The sequence below is a fragment of the Colossoma macropomum genome, unplaced genomic scaffold (assembly GCF_904425465.1).
Source record: "Colossoma macropomum unplaced genomic scaffold, Colossoma_macropomum, whole genome shotgun sequence".
NCBI classification, from domain to species: Eukaryota; Metazoa; Chordata; class Actinopteri; order Characiformes; family Serrasalmidae; genus Colossoma; species Colossoma macropomum.
The window spans coordinates 3,102,277-3,130,207 of NW_023496051.1; the positions used below are offsets into that span (position 1 = coordinate 3,102,277).

Consider the following 27,931-nt stretch of genomic DNA (forward strand, 5'->3'; position numbering starts at 1 on the left):
GTAATAACAGCAGAAACTTCCAATGACACCTGATGCCCCCTGGTGGACATCTTACGCCATGTCATAATTTCAGGGAGAATGGGCCCTGAATGTGGCTCAAAGCACTGAAATGTTCAGATTTCTCACTCGATCTTGATTTAGCTGCATGCAAAATATCATTTTGTGCATCCATCCCTCCATCAATCCATTCATCCATCCACTCTTTTCGGCTGCAGAATCAAGACACGGTCTAGGACAGAAAAACACAGCTTTAATGTGATGCTATATTTCACATGCAGCACTAGAAACATTCAACGTCAGTCACCACAATGAAACGATCAAAATTACTAATCATACGCATTACAGCTACCTCAAGTCACAATGTAAGACATGCTTTCTAAAAGAGCACAAGTCGACAAGCCCACCACTTACTCGAATATCAACGATGAAGATTAATAACCTGGTGCATTTCGTGGAAAGAAACAGTAAATAAATAAATCACTGGCAAACAGATGTGATTGAAAGAAACAAAAGAGTGGCTACATTCATAACACATCGCACTGGGAGCGCTGGTCTGGAATCAGCTCCTACCATGAATACCCAATGGAATACAGGTATACGCTGCAGGTCGAAGCTGGTTCTAGACCAGCAACTCTGATTAAGTTGATATTTAAATATTTATACATAAACCTGGATTATTTCTGCCGTATACATCAGCGACCTCTGAGAGTCTCTGTGTTCAAACTGCCTCCACTCCCTCTGGATTTCCTTCACGGCTCTGAATTCATGTTTTTTTTTCCTCTTCGTAGTTTCATCCCTCGTTCCTCTCTGTCAGCTGTTCCTTAATTAAATTATTCATCAATTCATTTGTTAATTCATTCATTCGTTCCCTTTACTGTCAAGCCGTTTGTCTGATCCCCCTTTCTGTCCATTCATTCGTATTTAACTATGTTATTCATTCATTCATACATTCCCTTTGAACTGTCTTCATTTCTCTCGTCCCATAATCATCATTCTTTATTCATTCAGTCATTAATTCGTTCAACCATTCATTCACACTTTTATCTGTTAGTTCATCCACGGTCATGTTTCTTGATTCATATGTTCAATCGTTTGTTCATTCATTCATTCACTTGTTCACTGATTCATTCATTCACTCCCTTTACTGTCACCCCATTTCTCTGATCCCCCTTTCTGTCCATTCATTCATTCATCCATATATTTGTCATTTCATCCATTTGCTCATTCAACTATGCATGCTATTCATTCATTCTCCCTTTGAACTGTCCTTTATTTCTTTCATCCCATAATCATCATCCTTCATTCATTCATTCATTGAACCATTCATTCTCACTTTCATCCGTTAGTTCATCCATTGTCATGCTTCTCATTCATTCGTTTACTTGTTCGTCTGTTCATTCATTCATTCATTCATTCCTGGTACTGTCATCCTGTTTCTCTGATCCCCTGGTCTGGTCATTCGTTCATTCATCCATCTGTACATTTGTTCATTCATCTATCATTCATGCATTTGTTCATTCATCCATCCATTCCTTCTACTGTCATCCATCATTTTTCTCACCCTAACCATTCATTCATTCAGTTATTCATTCACATTTTTAATTTATTAATCAATTTATTCATCCATCCATCCATCCATTCACTGGCTTGATGTCCAGTATGAACAGAGCCAGTGTGCACCCCTATTAGGAACATCACCCTACTCCCTCCTACTCAATCTTTCTCGCCCCTCTCTCTCTCTTTCCCTCACTGCCTCCGCCAGCGGTTCTTGGGCTTCTCTTCGGCTTGGGGCTTCTCCTCAGCTTGGGGCTTCTCCTGAGCCTTTGACTTCTCCTGTTTGACTGTCTCTTTCCTCTCGGTCAGGCTGCTGAGCAGAGCGGGCAGCTCCTCCCCGATGGCCTTCTCTATCTTCTGCAGCAGGCAACCTCCCGTCCAGCCGCACTGTGACTCCAGCCGCTTGAATCCACTCACTGGGTTCACCCCGAAGAAGTCCTGGTACACCTCGGGCTCTGGCAGGTCAAACTTGCTCACGTTGGCCTTGGCCAGCACAGATTTGAAGATGTAGAAGCGGTCAGGGTCGGCCGCGATGTCACGGAAAACCTCATCTGGATCAGCGAACCAGCCCAGCTTCTCGTAAAACGTTTGGAGATAGCGGTCCACCAGCAGGGCGTGGACGCGCACCCGGATGGCGTGCTGCCGAACGAAGGCGATCTTGTTCTCCAGTTGGTTCTCGATCACCTGGTTTAGGTCCTCCAGCAGGGAGATCTCCTCCTTCATGAAGAGGTCATGAATGGTGTCGGGCACATACTCTCGCGGCCAGAACGAGCTGACGTAGACGCGTGGCGGCTCGGTCACGTTAATCAGTGGTGCCATGCTCCAGAACAGGGCGCCATACACTCGCATCAGGTCCTGGGTGGCCAGGTTGTCTGCTTTGTTGAGGATAATGCGGATCTGAGACTCACGACCCTTCATCTGTTTGAAAAGCATCTCCAGCTCCAGGCCCACGTCCAGCTTGGTGGGGTCAAACACCAGGAAGATCAGGTCAGCTCGGTCAATAAACCACTGGCACACCTCATTATAAGGGTAACCTGCAGGACAGCATGTGAAGGGTTAATACTGGAGGTGTAAGTCTCTAAGCAACTATTCAACTTGATTAACATTCGGTTTAGTGCAAGTGTAAAATGTCTCCACGATTCAGCTCAATTCATTTACTTTGGCCATGATTCAGAAAGTTTTATTTGAAAATTCATAAACGTGATTGGAGGGCTTGAAAGTACCCTGAGATTTTTTGTTTGGCCAAATAAATAACCACAGATTTTATGCAATCTTATATGGTATAGTATATATGTACTTATAAAACGGATAGTTCCGGTCCTAAAATCTGATTGGCTGAGCCGCATTCGAAACTGTTGTAAAATCCACAATATACCACGGCTCTGACCTCCTCACAGCGACTGAACTCTGTATCACTGCGCCACAGCACGAAAAACCCTTCAGCTGTTAATGGATTAATCTTTGACTCTAATGCTGATCACACAGAGCACCGAGTGAACTGATGAAGTAAGAACCCGTTTTTGTTTAAACTGAGGGGCTGAAAACTTATATTCTTATCTAGAACCGGGCTGGTCAGCTAGCTAACAGGCTAAAAGATAGCAAACATGCTAAACAACTCCAACATTAATATCACAGGCTTGAATTAAAGCACTCACGATATGATTCACTGAAAAACGGCAGTATTAAAGTCTAAAGAATGAACCTGAATGTCTCACACACTCCAAATGTCCATGTTTCAGTCAGAAGTAGCGTCAAACCCAGCCTGAATCCCAAACGGCTCCGTACTCCCTAGATAAATAGTGAGCTGTGTAACGTTAAGTTTAGAAATTCTATCTTCTGCTGTCTGATACTGCACTGCCTGTCGAGTATGAATGTGTATGAATCCCTAACGACCATTTTTAGCTATATTTTGCATTGTTGGGCTGCAGGAGTCAGTATTTAAATTCTTATGTAGTGCACTATGTAGGGAGCAGGGAGCCATTTGAGATTCAGCCCCAGTGTGAGAAAAGTGGCGTCGTCAGACTGGCGGAAGACTCACGGTGGTGATTTGGTGACCAAAAAGTACTTATAAACTAAAAGTGTTTGCATTAAACAGTGCTGTGTTATCAAATGTTCACTGTTAGACGAAAAAAGTTTAAAAAAACACGAAATGTCGATGTGCGACCGCATGTTCTTCTCCTCATTCAGCGGTCAAAGGTTGCTTAGCAACGATACCACACTCTAAAGGAACTACATTTCTTGGCGGAATACTTGTTAATATCCATTATTATTAATAATAACTTAAATAATTATCTAAAATATTGTGTATATTTATGTTGGCCGCTGTTTTATAAAAGCAATAAGCCACTTGAGGCAGTGCATTACTGCGATTTTATCATGGGAAAGGAAGTATTATTCTGCTTCTCAACGTGCCTAACAACACCCTTCCCCGTGATAAAATCGCAGTAACCCACGGCCTCTTATGGCTTATTGCTTTAACATAACTAATTATATACAGTGTAGTGTTTCTATAATACCAGCAAACATATCTGTTTAACATATTAATATATAATAATATTGTTATAAGGTTCATATTCCTTAAACCGGATAACAAGCAATAAATTCATGCTGTATGATGATATTCTGACAGTTAGTACGATAATTAAATAAACAAGCACTTTACATTCATCATCAGACCCAAACGCACAGTCATCTTTAAAATAGCTTACAGTGTCAGTCCCGTAGGTGTGAATGTTGGTTTGTTTTTTATGTAATGTCTCTGTTTACATATGTTTGTGTTTGCTAGGTGGGTGTGTTTTGTGTGTTTTTCTCTGCATGTGTTTATTTATTTTATTTTTATTTATATATCAAGGACACATTAATCAACCCGAAGGTAAGTGAATGCTATGTATGTTTGGGTTCTTTGTCACCTCTTTCCTGCTGCTTGCGGTTCTCGATGATTCCAGGTGTGTCCACAAGGGTGACCCGTTCCAGCAACTTGTGAGGCATCTCGATGCCTATCAGCTTCTCCAGGAAGCCCTGACCAAACTTCTCCAGCGGTGAGAATGAGCGGGAGCTGTCAGCTGCCATGACGATGCCTTCGATGGTGCGTACCTTCTCGCCGTGCATTATGACTGTGTACTCAGAGGTGGTGGGCTCAGCACCTGAGGGAGGGAGTGGAGGGGTGAAAAAAGCAAAGCAAAGAAATATTAGAGCAACAGTTTGTCAAGAACTCCAAACATCACATGTTTGATGAGCAAAAGTCAAAACTAAATTGCAAATCTAAAAACAGCTGTTTTAGCCGTCTTGAGCCTGAATTATGTCTATACTTTTGTCCAGGTTTACAGATAACAGTATTAAGATTAAATGACCCCTATTAGTCCCACAATGGGGAAATTTCACCTCCACATTTAACTCATCCATGCAGTGAAACACCACATACACACTAGTGAACACACACACTAGGGGGCAGTGAGTACACTTGCCCTATCTGCAGTGCCCGGGGAGCAGTTGGGGGTTAGGTGCTCAAGGGCACTTCAGTCATGTACTGTCAGCTCAGGGCATCAAACCGGCAACCCTCCAGTCACAGGGCTGGTTCCCTAACCTCCAGCCCATGACTGCCCCCATAACATGTGCCAGGAACATAACATTCCCCCATAACATGTGCCATGTCATCCATAACATGTGCCAGGAATCAAATAATCAAGTCTACTTGACATTACAAACAACTTGACATGGTTTGAGGCAAATGTGAGAGGATTTAGACATGAGATTTACATGATGCTAATTAGTGGAGTATAAACTTCCATTACTAGTAGCTCTAGTGCAAAACTAAAGAATCAGACTTTAGGCAACAAACGTGACTTGGCCAATTGAATGTCTGTTTGGATTTTGTGGAAACATCGCTTTAATACAAGATACAAGAGTACTGTCAGATACTATAAGGAACAGGATGGAAAAAAATCAGTTCCAGGATCCTGATATTCACCAATCAGGCATAACATTATGACCACCTCCTTGTTTCTACGCTCATTGTCCATTTTATCAGCTCCACTTACTATATAGGTGCACTTTGTAGCTCTACAATTACAGACTGTAGTCCATCTGTTTCTCTGCCCCCTGTTCTTCAATGGTCAGGACCCCCATGGACCCTCACAGAGCAGGTACTATTTGGGTGGTGGGTCATTCTCAGCACTGCAGTGACACTGACGTGGTGGTGGTGTGTTAGTGTGTGTTTTAAACACAGTGTCCACTCACTGTCCACTCTATTAGACACTCCTACCTTGTCAGTCCACCTTGTAGATGTAAAGTCAGAGACGATAGCTCATCTGCTGCTGCACAGTTTGTGTTGGTCATCCTCAAGTTCTTCATCAGTGGTCACAGGACGCTGGTCACAGGACGCTGCCCACAGGACGCTGTTGGCTGGATGTTTTTGGTTGGTGGACTATTCTCAGAGGTGTTTAAAAACTCCAGCAGCACTGCTGTGTCTGATCCACTCAGACCAGCACAATACACACTAACACACCACCACCACGTCAGTGTTACTGCAGTGCTGAGAATGATCCACCACCCAAATAGTACCTGCTCTGTGAGGGTCCATGGGGGTCCTGACCATTGAAGAACAGGGGGCAGAGAAACAGATGGACTACAGTCTGTAATTGTAGAGCTACAAAGTGCACCTATATAGTAAGTGGAGCTGATAAAATGGACAATGAGTGTAGAAACAAGGAGGTGGTCGGAATGTTATGCCTGATTAGTGCATGTATTAATTTGTTTTGTTTCATTCTCTCTCTCAGACAATGAAAGTGAGGCAATAATAAAGCAACATTTCATCATTACCTGTGTAGAGTTCTTGCGGGGTGTCATGGAGGCCCAGCAGGTAGTTGATCATGGTGGACTTGCCTACACTCCAGGGCCCCAGGAACAGCACCATGGGTTTGGAGGCGATCTCGGCATCTACGACCCAAACAGCAGCATTAGCAAAGCAAGTGGTTACTCACTACTGCTGTTCGCCACAAGAGGGCGACACTTCTGTCCTCAATTATGGAGATCAAGGAAGTGGCTAAAGAACACGTTTTTGATTTACATTCGTGGTATTTGGTAGATACAGAGCTTACAGAAGACAGAACTTCTGTCTACTTGGAAGAACTCGTCTTTATGTCAGTGCAAAAGGCCAGAGTTGAAGAATTGGGCCAAGCTACTGATTTGATGAGCTATGTTATTTCTCATCTTCACGTCATGAAGAAATAACTGGGCCTCATCAACAAGGCAGTAGCTTCTCAGTAGTGTTACAAGACATTTACATGAACTACCACTTTAAATCCTCCAATTTTTGAGATGATCTAAATGTTATGACCTCCTTTGAAGTAAAATTAAACCAGGCCTGCACTCCTTCTGTAGGAAATCAGATCACATTTCAGGCCACTAAGGCACTGTTTGGATTTGGGCTGCTAAACTGAGCTCTGCACACCGGAGGAAATCATTATATTACATTATGGGATTTCCTCACAGCAGACTCTGAATGCTATCTGGGGCTGTTACAGTGCTAAGTACAACTGTGTCGGTGCTGTAGTAGATAAGGCCAAGAAAGTCAGAAGAGATTCACCTGAGACCTCGTGCTGTCTGAGCTCCTTGTATTTGTACGCCTGCTCCACAGGCTTAATGGCCGTGTGATAAATATGCTGCAGCTTCTTCAGGGTGGCTAGAGAGCGAGAGAGAGGAATGAATAAAAAGACAGTGAAAAGGAGAGGGGAGAGAGGAGAGTAATCAATATTCTGTCTCTGTGCTTTCATCATCCTAAATATGTTAACGGTACAATGAAGACAGATCGAGAGAGAAGAGGAAGAGCCGACAGAAAGCTGAAGTAAGATGATGAGGCTGTGTAAGATTAGGTGCAGGTGTGGGTGGTCATTCTGAGCAAATGAAGCCCAAAGGAAAAATAATAATGTCTTCACAGAGTTGTACAGCCTCCCGAGTCAGATTAATTACACACACTCTTCACCAGGTCTGCCTTCTTTATTAAGACAAGCAAGATTATTAAGACTCTGTTATTCAGACGGTTTTGCTCCCTGGAGTGATTTCTATGATGAATACGCAGAGATACGGTCCAGCGAGTGAATACGCTCCTATTAATCAGAGTTCGGCCGGCTCTGCTTTGCCAAATTCTTCTTTTTTGAAGTAAATGTTACGGGAATATGGAGAGGACAGAGCAGTGAGTGCCGGGCAGCGCTGTAGTGAGTCAATGGGAGAGTCCTGAGAATTCCCGGTGGGCCTGCTTTGGGCTGGTTACTGTGAACTATGGTCTAAGCACAAGAACACTCAGACAAACTACACGTGTTACATCGAAGTGCATATCTGTAGTAATTTAGGGGTTAAATCAGCAGCCCCCACCCTAAGTGGTACAGCCCTGGTTTGCTGATGAAGCTGAAATTAGCTTCTGATTCTCATTTCCTGTTCCACCTCAAATGATGTAGCAGTTACATTCAGACGCCTGTATAGGTGTTTGCGTGTAACTGCACCACTATAAGGTGGAACGGAAATTTGAACAAGAAGCTAACATCAGCCTTGAGAGATTAGCGTATTAAATTCTGCGCGACGATGTGAATCTGGTGCTGACTGACACGAGGTCATTATTTTTTTAATCGATGCAGCAACTTTTCATATGTTAATTATGTGAAGATGGACAGCAGCAGCAAGAACTGCAAAAAAACCGAGGCGGTCGAAGACGAGAATGAAAAAGCTACTTAAGGAGGAAGAGGACATATCCGAGCAGGTGGACAATGAGAAACAGTGACATTAACTTTCTTAGCTAGCAATAGTTTGTAGCATATTGACTGTCTTGATTATGTTACATTTAAGACAAAAGCTTTCACCAGTGTTTTATCACTAGTGAGCCACCTTTGTTATTTCAGTGTAACATTTAAATAATAAAAAGTGAAAATATGAAAATGTGCAGATTTTAGAAATAGTTAGTTTGCACGAAGGCAGTGCAGTGTGCACTGAGATGCAATGCTGTGTGCATTAAGAGTTAAGAGTGGTGGGCTGGTCTACATCATGAAATTCCTGGTCTGAAAACACTTCCCACTCTAGCTCTGGTGCTGGGAATGTTCTGTTACTCTGAATAAGTCTAAATTGTGTACAGTGCTCTCAGTGGCACTTATTTATCAAAGCCATGTATGGTCAAATCTAATCATAAACCATGTGTACACTAATTTCACTGACCTGAAATGTTTTTTTTTGTGGTAAAAATCATTACCAGTCAATTAAATCCGTAAAAACAAAAACATAAAACAACCATGAAAATAAGTCGGTCTTTGTATGTTACTATAATGGTAGGCGATTGTCAACATTAATAGTTTGTAAAGTGGAATTTGCAGACTTTCTATCCCGCCTCTTTTAGTTATTGTTGCTATGTCCGTTAAACTCTCAGTTCAGCCTACCTGGCAACATCCACAATACTTGAAGATGAAGTTTAGATGAAGAAGTTTAGCAGCACAAAGAAAAATTTATTTAAAAGCACATAGAGGAGTATTTTACTATTTAATACTAAACTGGCTTTACAAGACGTTCAGTGCGGACACATAAAATACAAATGTTGGCCGATTTAAATAACTTAAAAAAGGATTTTGGAAAGTTTACGTAAATAAAACCAGGGAATCTTTTACCAACTGGGCACAAAAGCATCAGGTTTTCATGTCTAATAAGGAAAAGCTGCTCCTGCAGGTGACATAATGCTAAAGCTAACAATGGATTAACAACTGAGGAGACACTGAGGGCACAACGTCTTTCAAATATCACAATGTTAAATATAGGAAGCGAGTGCCTGTAACTGGATGTGGCAGAAGTATGGATTTTTTTGGAAGTGTATGTGTGTGTATATATATATATATATATATATATATATATATATATATATATATATATATATATATATATATATACACACCCAAAAAGTATATATACATCCAACAACTTTATCGAATAATGCATTTATGTCAATATCGTGCAGCTCTAACCGGAGGCCCAAGTTTAACATAAGAGGCCTAAATTGTTTAAAATAAGTGGCCATATTGTGTCCCCACAGCTGATTATGAAGCTGATTCATTATTGTGTTCAAATCACCTCACGGTTAATCAGATGTAGTTTGTATGTCGTTACAGACACTCAAATCTGTGCTTGTTTCTATGCTTTAATTAGAGCCAGGGCCTCTTGTGTATTAATGTCTTGAACTCTGTGCATAATTACATTTTTAATCTTAAGACATATTATTGGGTACCTACCACAAATTATACACTGGCTATTATGCAAGTTATGTAATTGTGTTGTAGTACTGGAGTCTCAACACTGAATGGACTTTGTCTCTGTCTTGGTCTTGAGGTAAGGTAGACTCAGAAATTGTCGTCGAGACCACCCGAGTGTGATGCTTCCATTTGAGGTAATTGGAAGCTGAATTATTACTGAATATCAACAAAACCAAAGATTGTTCTTCATAGTGATGCTCATGCTAATCAGTGAAAGTGCCAAACCTGAAAACTTCTCAGATGGCTCAGTTATGGCGAGTCGAAGTGTGTCATCGATGTGAGACCGATCCCTCGTCTTAGGACCCTCTGCTGCTGTCTTCCCCACTGCCAAACAAAAGGACAAAAAGGAGAGACTCCTGAATGTTCACGGTCAGGCTCCGCCCACAGGCCACGCCCACAAAGTTGTACTTTTGTAGCAACTGCTGCTTGTTGGACAACCGTTACGGTACGCTGGCAAAATCTCATTCAGCCTACTGAATCGCTTCATAACATTCAGTTTCCTGTTTAAAACACTCTACTACCAAGCTGTCCTATACTGTTGCAGCCAATCAAAAAAAAGCAGGTTGGAAAAGACAACCAATTTCAACCAAATCTACTCTAACGGTGTGACACATAGAAATAAAATATTATTTGAAATGTAAGCATATAACAAAAAATGAGTTGCATGCTATAGTTCCTCATTATGCTGGCTGTACACAGAGAAACTTTCATGCAACTAGTTGCACGTTCTGAGTTACATGCAACATTATTTTGGTGCAACATGACAGTTACATGAAGCAATTTAAAAACAATCAAAACTGTATGCAAAACATTCAGTCACTCTACTAAACAGACAGATTAGCAGCATATTTTTTGATACATATCATTCTTGTTACAAAGTCATCTGCAAGATGGAATTTACATATTTGCTGCATGTTGGTACAATTTTTCCATCATTGCTGATATCTTTATTTCTGTCTTTTAACTACATACCTATGATTCTTTACAATGTATTTGACTTTTAAATCTGTTCTGTGAATATTAGGCCTATGAAAAGGTAATGGGCCTTATTCACCCACTGTTCTTAAGAAGAAAGTTTTCTCTTAAAACTCACTTATGCAGTTTTCATTAAGATTCTGACATTCACCAATGTTTTCTAATCTACATGCACTCAAGAACTGTGACCAGTTCTGCAGTTTAGGACCTTTTCTCAAGAACAATTTTAAGAAAAACACTTGGGAAGATATTGGTGAATGAGGCCTAAAAGTAGGTATTGTGGTTGTACTTGATTTCTTGCACATCCTGACCTAGAAGCACCACAAGTGATTGAGGAGTACATCTCAGTCTCCTCTTCTGTAATAATTTTAATCCTTCACATCCCAAAGGAATCTGAGCTCTGTGTAAATTAGGGGTGTCAAGAGAGGAGAAAATGGATCTAGCTATGTAGATCTCGATAACAGCAGGCTAACAAACAAGAACAGGAATAAACGCTGGCACAGGCAGCCGTTTAAACAGCTGTTACTGTTAGCAGACTAGTTAAGCTGGTTGGTTACAGAATTGTTTCGAGCAACTCATGTTTGCCATCATGGCTCAGGTAACTGACAAAATGAAAAACTACCAACCTTACATAAATCTATTGTTCCAGTGAAAGATCGTTTGAGATCGTTCGGCATGATTGCACGATTCGTAATTGCCATTTTGATTGACTGTTTCATAAAACTTGTTTTATGAATTTGAGACATTTGCAACTGTTGCAGATGAGTTTCAAGTGATGTTGCAGTACACTTTACATTATGCACCTCAAGTAAAATTTAGTTTCATGTAGGTTTCAACTAAAGTTGCATGTAAATTTTATGGTATTAACCAGCCTTAGGACATCTGAGCACTCCAACAATTACCGAACCTGCAAAATGTCTAACATATTAGTTTTTACTGTTTATGAATCATCTAATCAGTTGCAGGGGTGCTGGTTCTGAGTTACTGAGATACGTGCTGTAAGTGTTATCATTTGTGTCATAAAAAATATTCATAAAGATCATGTAAATTAAGCCATCTTCTTACAGCAGGCCTGAGAACATGTTACCAGTGGCCATGGGTCTACTGGGTCTCTGGGGCTATTTCTGGTGGGCTTATTTCAGAAGTAAGGTTATTTCTGGGGCACCTTTGACTGGGGTGTCAGGTTCTAGAGCACGGAGAGCAGGGAGGACGAGGCGTTTCTGTTTTAAAGCGGCGCTGACATTCTCTACACAGACGGAATCTACGAGTGCTCTTACTAAGCAGCTCTAGTTCTTCGATGTGTGAAATCCAAGCTTTAGTCCTTTCTATAGACACATGGTAGTGTAGAGTAAAGGCTGTTACTGATGCAAATGGGAGACAAACTCCCTATTAATATTGTTGATTTCAGTTGGTTCAGCAGGTGTCTGCAAACTTTGGACATACAGCAAATAAACAGAAAGTCTTATTGCTAGCATGTCTGCACACTTCTGGTATATTTGAGCTGTCTTAATGTATCTTAATCCTGCGTTCACATTACCAGGTTGAAGTGGCACAAATCCGATTTTTTGGCCCTAATGTGACTCAGATCTGATCTTTTCAGAGCTGTGTGAACAAATCTGATCTTTTCAAATCTGACCTGAGCCGTTTTCATATGTGGTCCTAGATCGGATACATATCTGACCTGTGGCCATGCGACCTTAATGTGACGCTCAGATCTGAATTCATGTGCTTTTTTTCCCACTGCACGTGACCATCATTCAGCGTTACCATGGCAGCAGCGCCGAACAGAAGTTAAAGCCTGTAAACGGTGGAAAAGCAGCTCATCTCACCTTTTTCTCCTTCGTCTCGCTCTAATAATGAAGCTGAGAGCTGATCAGAGTTAATGATCTTCTCAGCGAAGCTCGTTCTGCTCGTTAGTTTGTGCTGCTGATGAACGTGATTCATTCACGTGACGTTACTGAGTAGGATGAGCTCATTAGGGTCATTTCAGGACGCCGGTTCGTCACATTCATGAAAGATTGGAATCAATTGCCTAAACGAGAGTGAACCATCGTGTCAGAGAGATCGGATTTGAGCAAAAAATCAGATTTGAGCAATGAGGCTTGGTATGTGAACATAGCCTTAAGGTACAAAATGACTTGTACCCTTGAGTGGTACTTAAAAGAACATACAAGTCCCTTTGAAAAGGGGACATTTTTTGCACTACAGTTTAGTCACATAGGGCACATAACTGTAAAATGGGTACAAAAGACAGGCACAGAAGTCGACTTGCACTGTAGACTGCTCTGTTAAAATTTACAGCCCAAGCAATAAGCCTTTGTAATTTATTTACTATAACAGGAATTAAACTATAACACAAATTATTGTAGTTATACATGCAATAACATTTGGATTCAGCTTACATTCTGCATCAGCAGGTTTCAGTTTGCACTACTGACTTTGTTAATTTGTTAAGAAATTAAGAAACATAATGAACATTAAAAACTGACAAAAAAAGGCAAAAACACATGCCATTGTTTGGACGATACGTTACTGTTCATGAGAGATCTAAACGATCTCACGAGAGATTTCTTTCACATTGTTTGCACTGTGCTTGTGTGCTGTACCTTTCACAGAGCCTTTGGGTGTTGGTTTCTTTGTGGGCTTGTCCTCTGGCACTGCTTCCTCCACAGGAGGATCAGCTTCTGAAGGCAGTTCTTGCTTAACTTCCTCAGTGACTGGTTCCTCACCAGCAGGAGGGTTAGACTCTTCTATGGGGGCAGCATCTGCCATGAACTCTCCAGGGTTACTGCTGCTATCCGCAGCCGCTGAGGCCGTTATCTCTGCGGCTACCGCTTCAAACCCGAATACTCCCTGACGCTGAGGCTCCTCCACCGTCTCCTCTTCTGATACTGGTTCTTCCAAAACTTCCTCTTCCCCCTTTTGCACTGGCTCCTCTACAACTTCAGACTCTATAACCTCAGGTTCCTCTCCAGGAAGAGTCGTGGTGGTATCTAGTTCTGCTTCCGAAACCTCCTCTTCCACATCCTCAGCTTCTTCTGATGCATCCTCCACTGCAATTGATTCAGCCATCACCTCCTCAGATGCTTCCTCGTGTTCTTCGTTCCCCTGCAGCTCCTCGTTGTCTTCATTCTCTAACGCCTGCTCCTTGCTTTCCTCTTCTTGCTCTGACTCTTCTTCACCTACCACTTCACTCGCTTCGTCTGAAGCCACCTCCTCATCTTCCTCCTCCTCCTCACTGGTTACAGAATCCTCTCTGGAGGGTGCGTCCAGGTGTGGCCCGGCGGTGCAAGGCTGGCAGACGGTTCTCTCGGGTGCTGGTGTGTCATTGGAGGAACTCTGGGTAATCTCTTTGCTGCAGTCACAGCCCGAGAACCGGTCGCCCTCCTTCTGGAGCTGTAGACGCACCAGTGGCTCATTGTCGGGCACCTCACTCACCGAATCTGGAAAACACAGTGAACAAAGTCACTGAATATAGAATCGCTTTCTCAAATAAGCTGTTCCTTTTCCTGTTATGTCCCTGACTCTGAAACACAGTTTATGAACCATTCCTTGCAGTGTTATATGGCTATGACAAAGGCTGTGCATGCACCAGTATGGAAATTTTCACACAATTCTGAATTTCTCAAAATAACAAGGTCACATAGTGTCAGTAATGCTAAGCTCCAAAAGCTACTGGAGTTCCAAAAGAGCCAGTGATGTCCAAACCAATTTTAGAGAGGAACAGAGTTAGACTATACTATAAATAATACAATTTGACTTTGTAGATAAAATAGAAATCTCTGTCTAGTAGACCAAGTGGTAAAATGGCATAACTACCCCACATGTTCCCATTAAAATAGTTGGAAAAATAGTGTAATGTGCCTGATACTGTGTCTCTAGTCAGGACTGTGTTCTGGTGACCTCTCAATTCTACACAGTTTTGCTGGGTTGACCTCTTTTTTTGGAGTGGAGCCACACTGTCCTTTGTGTACCACCGTCCAGCCGTTTTCAACTCCAGTCCAAGGCACTCATTGACCTGCATGGTTTCAACTATTCTCTGCCCCAACACGCCTGATTCAGCTCATCAGGTAAATATCAAGCTCTGTTGTTTTTGTACTATTTTCAATGAAATATAGGGTTTAAATGATTTGCATATCATTGCATTTTGTTTTTATTTACATTTTGCACAGCATCCCAACATTTTTTGGAAATGGGGTTGTAAAAGTATAAAGTATAAATTAGTATTGGATAAATTCTGCAAAGTATTATTATGTTTTTCATTAAATTTATGCATGCACCTTGTGTATTGCAATGCTTTTCTCATTTCAGAATCATAAACAAATATTTATCTAAGCAACAAATAAAATAAAACTGCAATAAACAGAATAGAATAATAAAGAGCCAATGTGAAAGGAGCTGAAGAGATGTGTGTATATCTGTACATATGCCAATATGAATACTATACATATGTAGATCTGAGTAGACATATAATATAATAACTATTATATCGCTGCTGTCAGAAAAAAAACTCGTATCTCCATTTTTGTCGTTTTTTGAAAACGCCTGTTCCTCTTTACATTGTGTGTAAATTTCATGAAGAATGGATCAAAATAAACGGCCCAAAATGACTTGGAAAAAAGTCTGGTTCCATTGGCTTACATTAAAAGTAAAGTAGGTTTTTTCCTTCTCCTATAAAGTTACCATTTTGGAGATACGAGGTTTTCTTCCAACAACAGCGATATACAGAATATTACAGAATGCTATGAAAATTAGTAAAATAAATAAAAAAATACTAACACTTGTACAGTTGTGCAAATATGCATTATGCAATACAGTAAGGGAGGTTTGTTAGGTTCAGTTAAGGTTTAAAGTGCGAGGTGTCCACTGTGGTTAATGAGCTACAGCTCTGGGGAAAAAGCTGTTAGCATATCTAGTTGTTCTGGTTTTGATGGCCCTGAATCTTCTACCAGAGGGAAGTGCCTGGAAGAGGTCCAGGATTAGAGTGGTCAGCTGAAATGTTGCTGTCTCGCTTCATCATCCTGCTGTTGTAGATGTCCTAAAGTGTTGGCACGCTACATCCAATGATCCTCTCCGCTGTCCTGATTATGCGCTGGAGTTTGGCACATTCTTGTGAGGGTATAGGAACCAAACCAGACGGTTATGGATGATGTGAGGACGGACTCGCTGATCGCTGTGTAGAACTGGATCATCAGGCTCATCATCAGGCAGCTTGAATTTCTTCAGCTGTCTCAGGAAGAACATTCTCTGCTGTGCTCTCTTGGCTAAGGAGAGAGTGTTCCTCTCCCACTTTAGGTCCCTGGATATGGTGGTGCCCAGGAACCTGAGTGACTCCACAGTGGAAACCACAGAGCCATTAATGTTGGGGGTGGTGTTGTGCTTGAAGTTCACCACCCTTGGTAGTGGCAGTAATCCAATGACCCCATTCTCTCGTACTCAGTCTAATCTCTTTTAATGCATTTTATCTAGTTATTAACATACTGCATCTGCTTTGGCCTGTTGTCCACCACGTCCTTGTGTCTCAGCATGTTAACACCAGGAAAGAGATCAAGGTAACGGAAAAGAGACAATGTCAAATCCTTTGCTCTATTACCGTCACCTGACCACCGGCATTGTGTCAGTGACGTCTTTGTATCTGTTTCAGATCAGAATAGACTTTTGGTGCCCAGGCCAGAGCACGCTTGTCTCATGACATAATAAGGACTGGACCAAACGATCCCATGGGTCTGGGACAATTTGTCTTTGGAAGTAATGTCTCTGGATTACAAAACCATTTAGAGAGTACAGTGCAGAATTGGTTCTTGCAGCGAGTTCATTTTCCATCATGTAGACCTGAATGACGCTGCAAGAGTTATTATGTACCAGTGACAACTAATTGCCTAATTGTTGGACAAATTTTGCAGAAAGTGCAGATTCTAGCCTTTCAGTCCATACCACATTTGTTTGTAGATAGGTTATTTTATTATAATATGAATTACCCTTAAATGGCCCCCTTAAATGGCTCAGTGGCAGGCCCAAAGTTTTATCACACACTTCTATTACCTCAGCCAGTTTACACTGAACTCCCTGTAGTGACTGAATAATAAGCCTTAGTATGTCATACACCTGGGATTTTAAGGGGTTAAATGAATTTAATTCAAACTTGTATATTGCTTTCTACAGCAAATGCTGACACAAACAAGATGTATAGAAACGTGGATGTAATGAGCATCTCTAAAGGCCAGCATCGGGAAAAACTCCCTAAGAGCAAGAAGAACAAACACTGGAAGGAACAAAGACTCAAAACTCACTAACAGCATTAGGAAGAAACACCACAACGTACGATGTATTTATTATGAACACATTCCCAAAGTCAATTAAATGTGTGGTGTATTTCGCCAGTATTTCTCTCCTCTTGCTGTAAACTGGGCGATCCTAACAGTGGGTAATGTTTCTGTAAGCATTTCCTAACCAATCACAAAGATGACGTCTCTTTTTACAAATGACGTCTGTAAAAACATGAGAAGGAACCACTGAGAGGAACCAAGACTCAAAAGGAAAAACTTCAAGAGCATGAAGAAGAACAAATGACATAAACCAAGAATTGAGAGGAAAAACTCTGTAAAAACAAGAACCACAGAAAGGAACCAAGAATCGAAAGAAAACATTCCCTAAAAGCATGAGGAAAAACCACTGAGTGGAACCAAGACTCACATGGAAAAACTCCCTAAGAGCATGAGGAAGAACCAAAAAGAGGATCCAGTACGTAAAGGAAAAACTCTGTAAGAACTTGAGGAAGAACAATTGAGAGGAACCAAGACTCACATGGAAAAACTCCCTAGGAGCATGAGGAAGAACCAAAAAGAGGAACCAAGATGTAAAAGGAAAAACTCCATAAGAGCATGGGGAAGAACCACCGAGAGAAACCAAGACTTGGCAGCAAAATTACCAAGAGAATTATTCCAATTTTGAATGAAGAAATGAGCCTGAGCATTAAACAGAGTAATTCAGCTCAAACAAACACCGGTTCTATAAGAAAATCATTGATTACAGTTGGAAGAGAACATGTTAACATGAACTTGGCAGATGTACAACATCCAGAACAGATTAAGAGTTCCTGCATATATTAGCATTTATCTGCGACTGTAAACTGAATGTAAATGTACAGCAAAATGACAACAATTAGCAACTAAGTTGAATTGTTCCAACTTGTAGAGAACGTTAAACAGTGTGCAGATGACCTTACTGTTACTTTTAAGGTGCACTGATAAACCTGATACTGTGCACTGTCTAAATGCCATGACATATAGCGGGACCACTGGGACCAGTGCAGTGACCCCAAGCATCTGCAGTGGACAGTGGAGAATGAGGCAGCGTGAGTGTGCTGGATGTATGTCTGGATAGCAGAGCTTGATCTCTGCTCTGTGAGCAGCTCTAGTTTCAGTCCAGGGCTATAAAGGGATGCTTCTGCATAGTGACAGTCTGCTTCTCGACTTCACGACACAGGCCGAGAAACTTCAGAGCTGGCTCCGAGTGTGCTGCCAGCACAGTGTTACGTGGAGAGCGTTCTAAAGGTTCCGTGGCCTACAAGAGTCATGTAACCTTCAGGTGTCTCGTCTTATGCTATACTATTTAAATGTAGTTACATAACGAATTACATTTACGCTTATTCACATTTTGTATCAACAGGCTCAAATCTGTCATTAATGTGATGAACCGGCGTCCTGAAATGACCCTCATGAGCTCATCCTACTCAGTAACGTCACGTGAATGAATCACGTTCATCATCAGCACAAACTAACGAGCAGAACGAGCTTCGCTGAGAAGATCATTAACTCTGATCAGCTCTCAGCTTCATTATTAGAGCGAGACGAAGGAGAAAAAGGTGAGATGAGCTGCTTTTCCACCGTTTACAGGCTTTAACTTCTGTTCGGCGCTGCTGCCATGGTAACACTGAATGATGGTCACGTGCAGTGGGAAAAAAAGCACATGAATTCCGATCTGAGCGTCACATTAAGGTCGCATGGTCACGAATCGGATACGTATCCGATCTAGGATACATATGAAAGTGGCTCAGGTCTTTGAAAAGATCAGATTTGTGTCCACACAGCCCTGAAAACATCAGCTCTGAGTCACATTAGGGCAAAAAATCTGATTTGTGCCACTTCAACCTGGTAATGTGAACGTAGCCTTAGGGAGTTTTTCCTTTCAAGTCTTGGTTCCTCTTAGTGGTTCTTCTTCATGCTCTTATGGAGTTTTTCCTGACACGGTCAGCCTCGGTGACACGATCATTAGACCCTACCTACTTCAATAAAGCTAGTTAGTAACAGCGTTTGTTGTAGAAAGTGCGATATAAGTTTATAATTGAAATCAATCCAACATCGGTGTACGTGTGTGTGTGTAACAGATGCAGTGGGAGAGGCCTGTAACTTTCTCACAAGGTAGGATCTTGGATGTGACGTTAACCTCGTTTTTGCAGTAACAAAATAAAATCCGATTTTACTCTAAAGCATTTTCAAAGGTGAAAAATCTCCTATTTCTGCTACAGATGCTGCATTAGGTCTGCAAGATCAAAGGGTTAGACTGGAGGCGGACTTTTAATCGCTTTAATTGTACTTCCAATCATAGCTGCAGCTTACGCGAAAAACAATGCTGCCTTTAATAGCGGAGTCGCTTTGATGTTGAACGTGTATGCTTGTGGTGACGGCCTGCATCAGTGATTCAGCTCTGATGATGAGCTTCGTCATGGGCACCAAATGCCCTTGGTGTGAATCAGCTCCTGAAATAGCAGACAAAGCTGGCTGGGAGTGAGAACAGCAAGTGCTGTTCTCTGTGTGTGTGTGTGTGTGTGTGTGTGTGTGTTGGGAAGGGGGTAACCAGAGCAGGGTTGAGCTCTCACTCGACATCACACACACACACACACACACACATATATATATATATATATATATATATATATATATATATATATATACTGCCCTGCGATGGACTGGCGACCTGTCCAGGGTGTATCCTGCCTTCTGCCCAATGATAGCTGGGATAGGCTCCAGCACCCCACCGCGACCCAGGAGGATGAGCGGTTTAGATGATGTGTGTGTGTGTGTGTGTGTGTGTGTTTATATATATATATAGCTCTAATGCAGGTCTTGGTAACTTACATTAGTTTCATTTGTAGTTTTGCTTTTGAGAAAGTGCTTGTTTTATGGACGCAAAGCTCTGATAATGAATAAAAGCTAGCAGTAGAACAGTTAGCATCATGCATGCTATTTGGTTCCCATTACACTCCAGCCATTACTAGCCAAGTTAGCATTTGGAGAACTAAAGGATAGAGAACTCCTTTAACAGCGTCACAGATCTATCGGTTTACATTTTTGGTGCATCATCAACTGCAGGGCCTTTATTCAGTGTTTCTGCTGAATTCAAATGTGTTCTCTGATCCACTCAGACCAGCGCAACACACACTAACACACCACCACCACTGCAGTGTTACTGCAGTGCTGAGAATGATCCACCACCCAAATAGTACCTGCTCTGTGAGGGTCCATGGGGGTCCTGACCACTGAAGAACAGGGTAAAAGGGGGCTAACAAAGTACACAGAGAAACAGATGGACTACAGTCTGTAACTGTAGAACTACAAAGTGCACCTATAGAGTAAGTGGAGCTGATAAAATGGACAATGAGTGTAGAAACAAGGAGGTGGTCATAATGTTATGCCTGATCAGTGTAGCTGTCTGTTCTCAATGGTCATGTTTCTTAAACCTAAATGAACAGCAAGAACATTACAGCACTAGGGACGAGGCTACCCAGAATTCCTTGCGGTTTTTGATTTTTGATGTTTGTTTATTTTTCAGCAGTTGTCTTAATAGAAAATAGATTTTAATCTTTTTGATTGCTTTTAAAGTGAAGTTGACAGATTTAGATTTGTTTTAAGTTTAATTTGAAATAAAAAAGCTTTAATCAAGAAATGCTCTTCCATGTTTTCATGTCACCACCGAAACAAAGATTTTTTGTATATGGGCGGAGCCTTATTTTAGCCATGCCCCTGCAATTTAGAGCAGGAAGTGAGACTGCATCCCTGTCCCTCATGACCACATGGTTAGCAGTTAGATCCCATTGTTTTGAAGTAAATGTGTCCCAAAGTCTGAAAATCAGTGTGGAACATTAAAAATGGTCACTACCGAAACACATACTTCTTGCAGTTAAGTACTTTTTTGTGTTTTAATGAAAAATATAGTGATTTTATGTGTGTACAGCTGTTCAAAGCTGTGTTTGTTAGACATGTACTGGCTGCGTTTTTGAGTTCTGCTCAAAATTAGCTAAAATTTTCTCTACTAAAACAGTCACTACTGAGACCAAATAGAATGCTCAATTATTTTTTTAAATAAAATAAACAAAATTAAGGTTAAAGGGTCTCTTAAAACAAAAGCATTTCTGTCTAAAGTCCAAATTAATAAAAAATCTGAAATGTGTTTTGAACTCTGACTATAATGATTATGATGATGTCTATCAGTCAGGCTCTACTTTAAAAGGTCACCAGGCCCCCCTTAAACACCTGGTAAAGCTGAGAACACTACAGAAAGTTTACACTAATCAGCCACAAAAACAATTTATAGACATCTGAAAGCAGGATACGCTTGTCTATGCATACAAATATGTATAAATCATTTTTTTCAAAAGGTCAAATGTGGTGTTTAACTGCAAAAAAAGTATAATGATAAGTTGATTGTAACTGTCTGAACTTTGAGAAGTCAGCAAAACCAAGAATAATGACCATATAATTCTATATAATTAACCACAAACCATAGAACTATCATACTATATACAATATAATCGTTGCTGTCGGAACAAAATCTCCATTTTTGTCATTTTTCAGTTTTTGCCTGTTGCTCTTTACATTGTGTGTAAATTTCATTATGAACGGACGAAAAGAAACGGCCCAAAATTACTTGGAAAAAAAGTCTGGTTCCATTGACTTACATTAGAAGTAAAGTAGGTTTTTTCCTTCTCCTGTAAAGTTTTTGGACATACGAGGTTTTCTTGCGACAACAGCGATATATTATATAATTATTTTGACATAATAGAACTTATTGAACAAGAGCTTTTGGAGAACGGCACATCCCACTCACTTAACAAGCCACTGAAAGTGTGTAACAGTGCTTTGAACTGCATTGCAGAGCCCACCTCTTTTCCATAATCAAGGAAAAAAGATCAGCTAATTGTCAGACATGTGGAAAAAGCATCACAGACAACCCAGGGGTAAAATACCAAATTTATGCTAATCCTGCTAATGGCACACCAGAGGCTTTTTACAGCAGAGGGCAGCACTGAGTCCTGTGTGAGCTCAGAGGAATCCTTCTCACCTCTGGCATTCACACCTTGCTCTTAGCTCTCTGAACTCGCTCGTAAATGGAGCTCGCTGCTTGACTTGAGTGTTCCTTCGAAGTCTCTAATTGAATGGACAAGGCCTTGCAGCCAAGTTGGCGTGGGAGAAAAATATTTCTCTCTCTGACACACACACACACACACTCACTCACTCTGTCTATCTCTTCGTCTTTCACTCTGTCTCTTCCACTCTCTCATAGACCCCCGCTGATTTAATTGGGTAGTGCTGTCTGCACTTGCTGGTACAGTAATTGCATTGCAGCGGATCGCCATTACTGCTTACATAAGAATGACGCTCCCGTCCGTCGTTCTACTAAGTGCATTGTTATAAATAACACTGTAGTATAGTACTCATGGAAAAATAAGCTTCATAGACATTACATAAGCACATACTGACTAAAACTTTGATCTGGCATTCTGGATATGGAGCGCATGGGAACCTTCCGCTGTCGTGTATCACAGTTTTTCAAACTGATGCCAATTACAGGTGCTTAAATGAGTTTGTAAGCATGCTAGAGATGCTCTGGGATTATATGCTCTAAATCACGTGGGAATGTACTTCATTACAGCAGGTCAACCCCCACGGAGCTGCATTCCACCATGGAGTCCGATCATGGTAAATTAATAATGATGCTGAGGGAACGAGGGAGTCTTTCTCGAGATCCTTGTGGAGGACCTCCCTTCACCCAAAGGAATAGCTTTACTTTAGAGACTAGTGCAGAGAGAGAGAGAGAGAGAGAGAGAGAGAGAGAGAGAGAGAGTGTTTGTGTGTACTGTGCAAGTCGCAGACCTCCCTTCATTTATTCAGTGTGCCCACCCATTCCACTTTGTATCAGCTTCCTTTCTTCTCATAAGACTTGCTGTCAGTTTTGCAAAACAATTGCAGGGATGTTTTCCCACCCCTCCAAAGTTCGGTCTTAGAAGTTGGTTGCATTTGCTGCTTCTCACCATCCAAGTGATTTTAAACACACTCAATGAGTCTGGACTCCATAATGGTCAGTTTATTATTGCTGAGAATGATCCACCACACAAATAGTACCTGCTCTGTGAGGGTCCATGGGGGTCCTGACCACTAAAGAACAGGGTAAAAGGGGGCTAACAAAGTATGCAGAGAAACAGATGGACTACAGTCTGTAACTGTAGAACTACAAAGTGCTCCTATATAGTAAGTGGAGCTGATAAAATGGACAATGAGTGTAGAAACAAGGATCGGTGCAGAACCATCTTAAAATATCTCATCAAATCTGTGGGCCAGAGAAAAAAAAGGTTTTATTTCATTTTGAATTAATGTTGTGCTGTAACCTGAACTAAGCTGAAAACTATTGTTTATTCAAAATATGCAAAAACCTCAGCAGACACTTTTGCTTGCACATCTGCTTGAATTTGACACCTGACCTCCCTTCTTTGCTACAAGTTCATTAAGCTTTGGCCTTTTTTCTGAGCTGCTGAGCTAATGTTAAGATTAAACTGCAGCTGAATGCATTTTGGTGATATGACTGGTGTGGAACTGTGAAGAACTGAGGTGTAACTGCGGTCCCATAGACTGTTGTTGGGGTCGGAGCGCACATTACGTTGCAGTGCATGCTGGGGACTGTAGTGTAGCACACTGTGAAAAGGGCTAATATTAATAGAAAATTAAAATACTTTTGCGGGCCAGACAGGATTGTGTGGCTGGCCTTGTGTTTGACACACGGGATCTACAGCGAATTCTCCATCAGTCTGAAGAACACTGCTACGATGCAAAGAACTCTTTTTTTAATCATGCAAAGGGTTCTTTGAGTGTTCATGGTTCTATACAGAACCATTTTCTTTAAAGACCCCTTGAAGAACAAACTTTTTTAAGCGTGTATGTATGTTTTAAGCGAACAGTAACTTGTTTACAGAATTCTCATACTCATTGCTTTGATATTCCTTTCCTGTGAGTCATTTCTTCAGACATTTCTGCAGTTATATCAGTTGTAGAAAAGCGAGCAAACTCAGACTACTGATCTGTACTGTGGCTGCAGCAGCTCGATACCTGCGTTTGCGGATGCAGCCGTTGTCATTACCGGCCGTAAAGCCGAACAGAATGTGAAGGTTAACCGAGTGGAGCAGTGTGTTGGAGGGGGGTGTGTGGGGAAAGCCCCCCCAGTGCTAAAACAGGCCCTACTACAGCACAGTGGCTCCGAGTCCCTCTGTTCAAATAAAGGATGTCCCTACAAGGCTGGCGGGACAGAAATAAATGCTGATTGAGACAGTGCCGAAGAGACGGCAGCTGCAGGGAGTGTGTGTGTGTGTGTGTGTGTGTGTGTGTGTGTGTGTGTGTGAGTGAGAGAACTGAGCGTAGAAGTGTGTGGCTGTGGGTTTTAGAATGTGTGAGAGCAGTTTCAGAGCACTTTGTGCTCACAAAGAGAAAGAGAAATGGTTGGCAAGAAGATAGATAGATAGATAGATAGATAGATAGATAGATAGATAGACAGAGAGGTAGACAGACAGATAGATAGATAGACAGACAGATAGATAGATAGATAGATAGATAGATAGATAGATAGGTAGAAGAGGCACAAGGTCAGACAAGGACAGGCTGGTTAAAATACTTGTAGTACACAGAGGCCTACAAGCAGTGGTCACAAGGGTCAACTGGTTTTTGCCTTTCAAAAATCCAACGAGCCTGTCTTACTGTCACAGACCAGATCTGAACTCTAAATGTTCGCCAATGCTCAGACGATATCATGCCAAGCTGAGACTACAGTGTCTAATACCACCTGGAGGTTGGCCTCATCATAGAAATGTATGCAAACCACTTCACATGTGGTTAAAGTGGTGAACAGAGCTGTGAATGTAAGCCTGAATCAGAGACTCTGCCTGATACAGTCATGAATCAGCAATGTAATAGCACAGTATCACCTTACAAGCATGCTCTCTATGTGCAGTGGCAAAACACTGCAATCCCAACTCCCTACTGGCACACTCAGACAAGTCAGGGGTCGTCGGACCCCTGGACCCATTACACTGCTGATCTAGGAACAGCTTTTGGCTTTTTAAATGTCAGTTAATGCAAATGCTGCCCTCAGAACAACACCGATGCTCTGAGATGCTCAGTCTTTGAGATTTTGCATGCAATACAGTGTTTAATGGTCATAACATGCAGCTATGACTCTGATTAGAGGGGCATTACAATATGTTGTGAAATATCATACAAGCCATTTCCACTAACTATCAAGAAACACTCACATATTCACAAACGCAATATGAGGTTCATTAATGCTTTGTCTGGTACGATTAGAAGAAATGCAGCAGAATTTGTTTGGCTTGAGTTAAAATGGTGAAATTGTTTACGGTTATGCCTTGGATGAGTATCTAACAGAGCCCATTTGATTTTTTTTTAATTATCTATAATTTTCATTCTTTCATTCCCACCTCTAATGTTTTGTTAAAAATCAATAGCCTCATGTGAACAACAGGCTGAATAATATGATAAATTAACCAATGAAAACTCAATTTTTAGTAATATGGTTTAGATACAAGCTGAGAACATATGAACCAGAGCAAATTTACCATTTAATATAATGCGTTTACCAAGCAGCTACTGTGCGGATGCGTAGCTGTGTGTTTTATTCACACTTTCCATCAGCTGGCGCTACACTTCACAGCAGCTGACACCCTCTTGTATGTGTGCGTATGCGTGTGTTTAGCTCTTTGTGGGTCCAAATGTCCCAAAATTGCTTTTTTTTTTTTAATTGAAAACTGTAGTTTTAAAAAAGTGAAAGAGGCCAAAGCTGATCTTTTGGTTGCTGAGGGTTGTTTTTTTGGAGCACGGCAGCATTTATATGCAATCATATAGAAGGACACTGAAACACCCCACAAAGGCAGGAATACAAAAACTTACATGTGTGTAATCAGTAGTACGTATACAGACCTAAAGGGGACTTACACCGATTTTTCAAAATATCTCCATAATTAAACGGTCGAGTCATTCAGAGCGGTTTGATGTGAAAAGCTCTGGTTCAGTTTTACCATATAAAAACTCCTGTGGGTTCACTGGTCATTTCAGATGGTAAATAAAATGACCTTGGTTCCTATCACCACCACAGTGACGTCGACAAGCTTCTCTACAATGAACTGTTTCACATCAAATCACTATGAATGACTTAAATTCTCAATGACTGAATTATGCACACATTTAGGAAATAATCAGTGGAGTCACTCTTTAAGGTTTGTATCCATTTGATTTCTTCCTCTTCGAAAACAGAACACTGAATATCTCTACATGGATGGTATCGCTTACGTTAATGACTTGCTTTACATGCCAAATACATAAAGATAAGTGCTTAGGTCCAACAATTAATGGTTCAAATTTACTCAATGCACAGATAAAGCTATTAGCGTGCAAGAGAGAAAAAGAGCAAAAGAGCAGTTCATCAAACACTGATCTGTGCTCAAACCTGAATATGTATTCAGTGACCAATGGCATAAATATTTATTCAACAGGTGCAGCTACTGGTTACATACCTGTTGCTTGTGGTCTTATAAAACCTAAAGACCTTCCCAGCCTCTAAGTCTAACTCATCCTTTTTAATTTACCAGAGCAGTAAAGATATTTTACTGTATATAAGCTTACAAAGGATGAATTTATGATATTATATTAAGCAAATCTAATATTTTCAACTTATCATATAGGCTTTAACGAAGAACCACCCCAGAACCAACACCAATGCATATCAAGCCAAGTACCCCTTCAATGACGTTCTATCCTGATTTGACAGAGCAGCTGATCTTGCACGCATACACACACTCTTACCTGCGGTGGTGAGGGCCAGCAGGCTGACCAGGCAGGAGAATGGGAGCAGGAGTTTCATTTCGACTGCCAGGGGTGCCAAGCCTCTCCTGCAAGCTATATATACCCCCCGAGGAAGGGCGAGGGGTGGAGCAGGACACGAACGCGTCAGCCATTATGAGTGACAGCTGCTGCCTGAGCCAATCACAGAGCCTGAAGAGAAGGTAAAAAAGAGACATTTGGACTGAGGCACTGAACAAAGCCCACTACAGTTTTTCAACGTCTCAAGCTTCATGCAATGTATTCATAACCATTTTGGGAGGCATTAAACTCTTCAGACGTCTGGTTCCTATCACCACCAACAATTCTGACTCGGTAAGTTTATCCAGAATGGAGCATTTTAATTCATGAGAAATTTAGAAAAATCTAAATTCTGCTTTTAACTGTACAAAAGGATCAACAGAAAAATTGGAAAGCAAGTTCTTTTAGTTTTTTAATTACATTAACAGATGTTAAGAACATTTTTTCTTATGATTATGATTTGTTTCTTATGATCAGGCCTGTTTCTGAACATTTTGGTACCTTAAGCAAGATCTAATTTTGGCGTCTTTCCACTCCAGTCCTATCATTTTGCATGAAAAAAGGAAAAGAATTAATACTTCATTCATTTTCATTCATGTTCAGGGAAACAGTTTAATAAATACTAGAGTTCACTCAATAAAACAGTAATTAACTATCTTTGGGACAAACAGAATTTACAACGACAATTTCTAAGCTCCTTTTGAGTCTTGGTTCTTCTCAGGTTTCTTTCTCCTGCTCTTAGGGAGTTTTTCCTTACCACCGTCACCATTAGCAACGCTCATGGGGGCTTGGAAACGGATTTTTCTGTAAATCTGTTGTTGTAAAAAGCGCTATATACATAAACTTTGACTACGCAAATAAAATAAACACAAACAACAAATTAGTGACAAAAATGAAACATATATTCTTAGCACTATATATATA

At 41.1% G+C, this 27,931-nt stretch overlaps 1 protein-coding gene across 1 annotated transcript; it reads right to left on the reverse strand.

The window, feature by feature from the left end:
• Nucleotides 1-233: 233 nt before the first annotated feature.
• On the reverse strand, nucleotides 234-27,044 carry LOC118804605 (sarcalumenin-like). The gene is made up of 7 exons (XM_036565143.1): nucleotides 26,951-27,044; nucleotides 13,415-14,251; nucleotides 10,059-10,157; nucleotides 7,139-7,234; nucleotides 6,373-6,489; nucleotides 4,464-4,697; nucleotides 234-2,588 (listed from the first exon to the last, which is right to left on the reverse strand). The coding sequence occupies exons 1-7, from the start codon at nucleotides 27,006-27,008 to the stop codon at nucleotides 1,747-1,749; spliced, it is 2,283 nt and encodes a 760-aa protein (XP_036421036.1). The 5' UTR covers nucleotides 27,009-27,044; the 3' UTR covers nucleotides 234-1,746.
• Nucleotides 27,045-27,931: the final 887 nt, after the last annotated feature.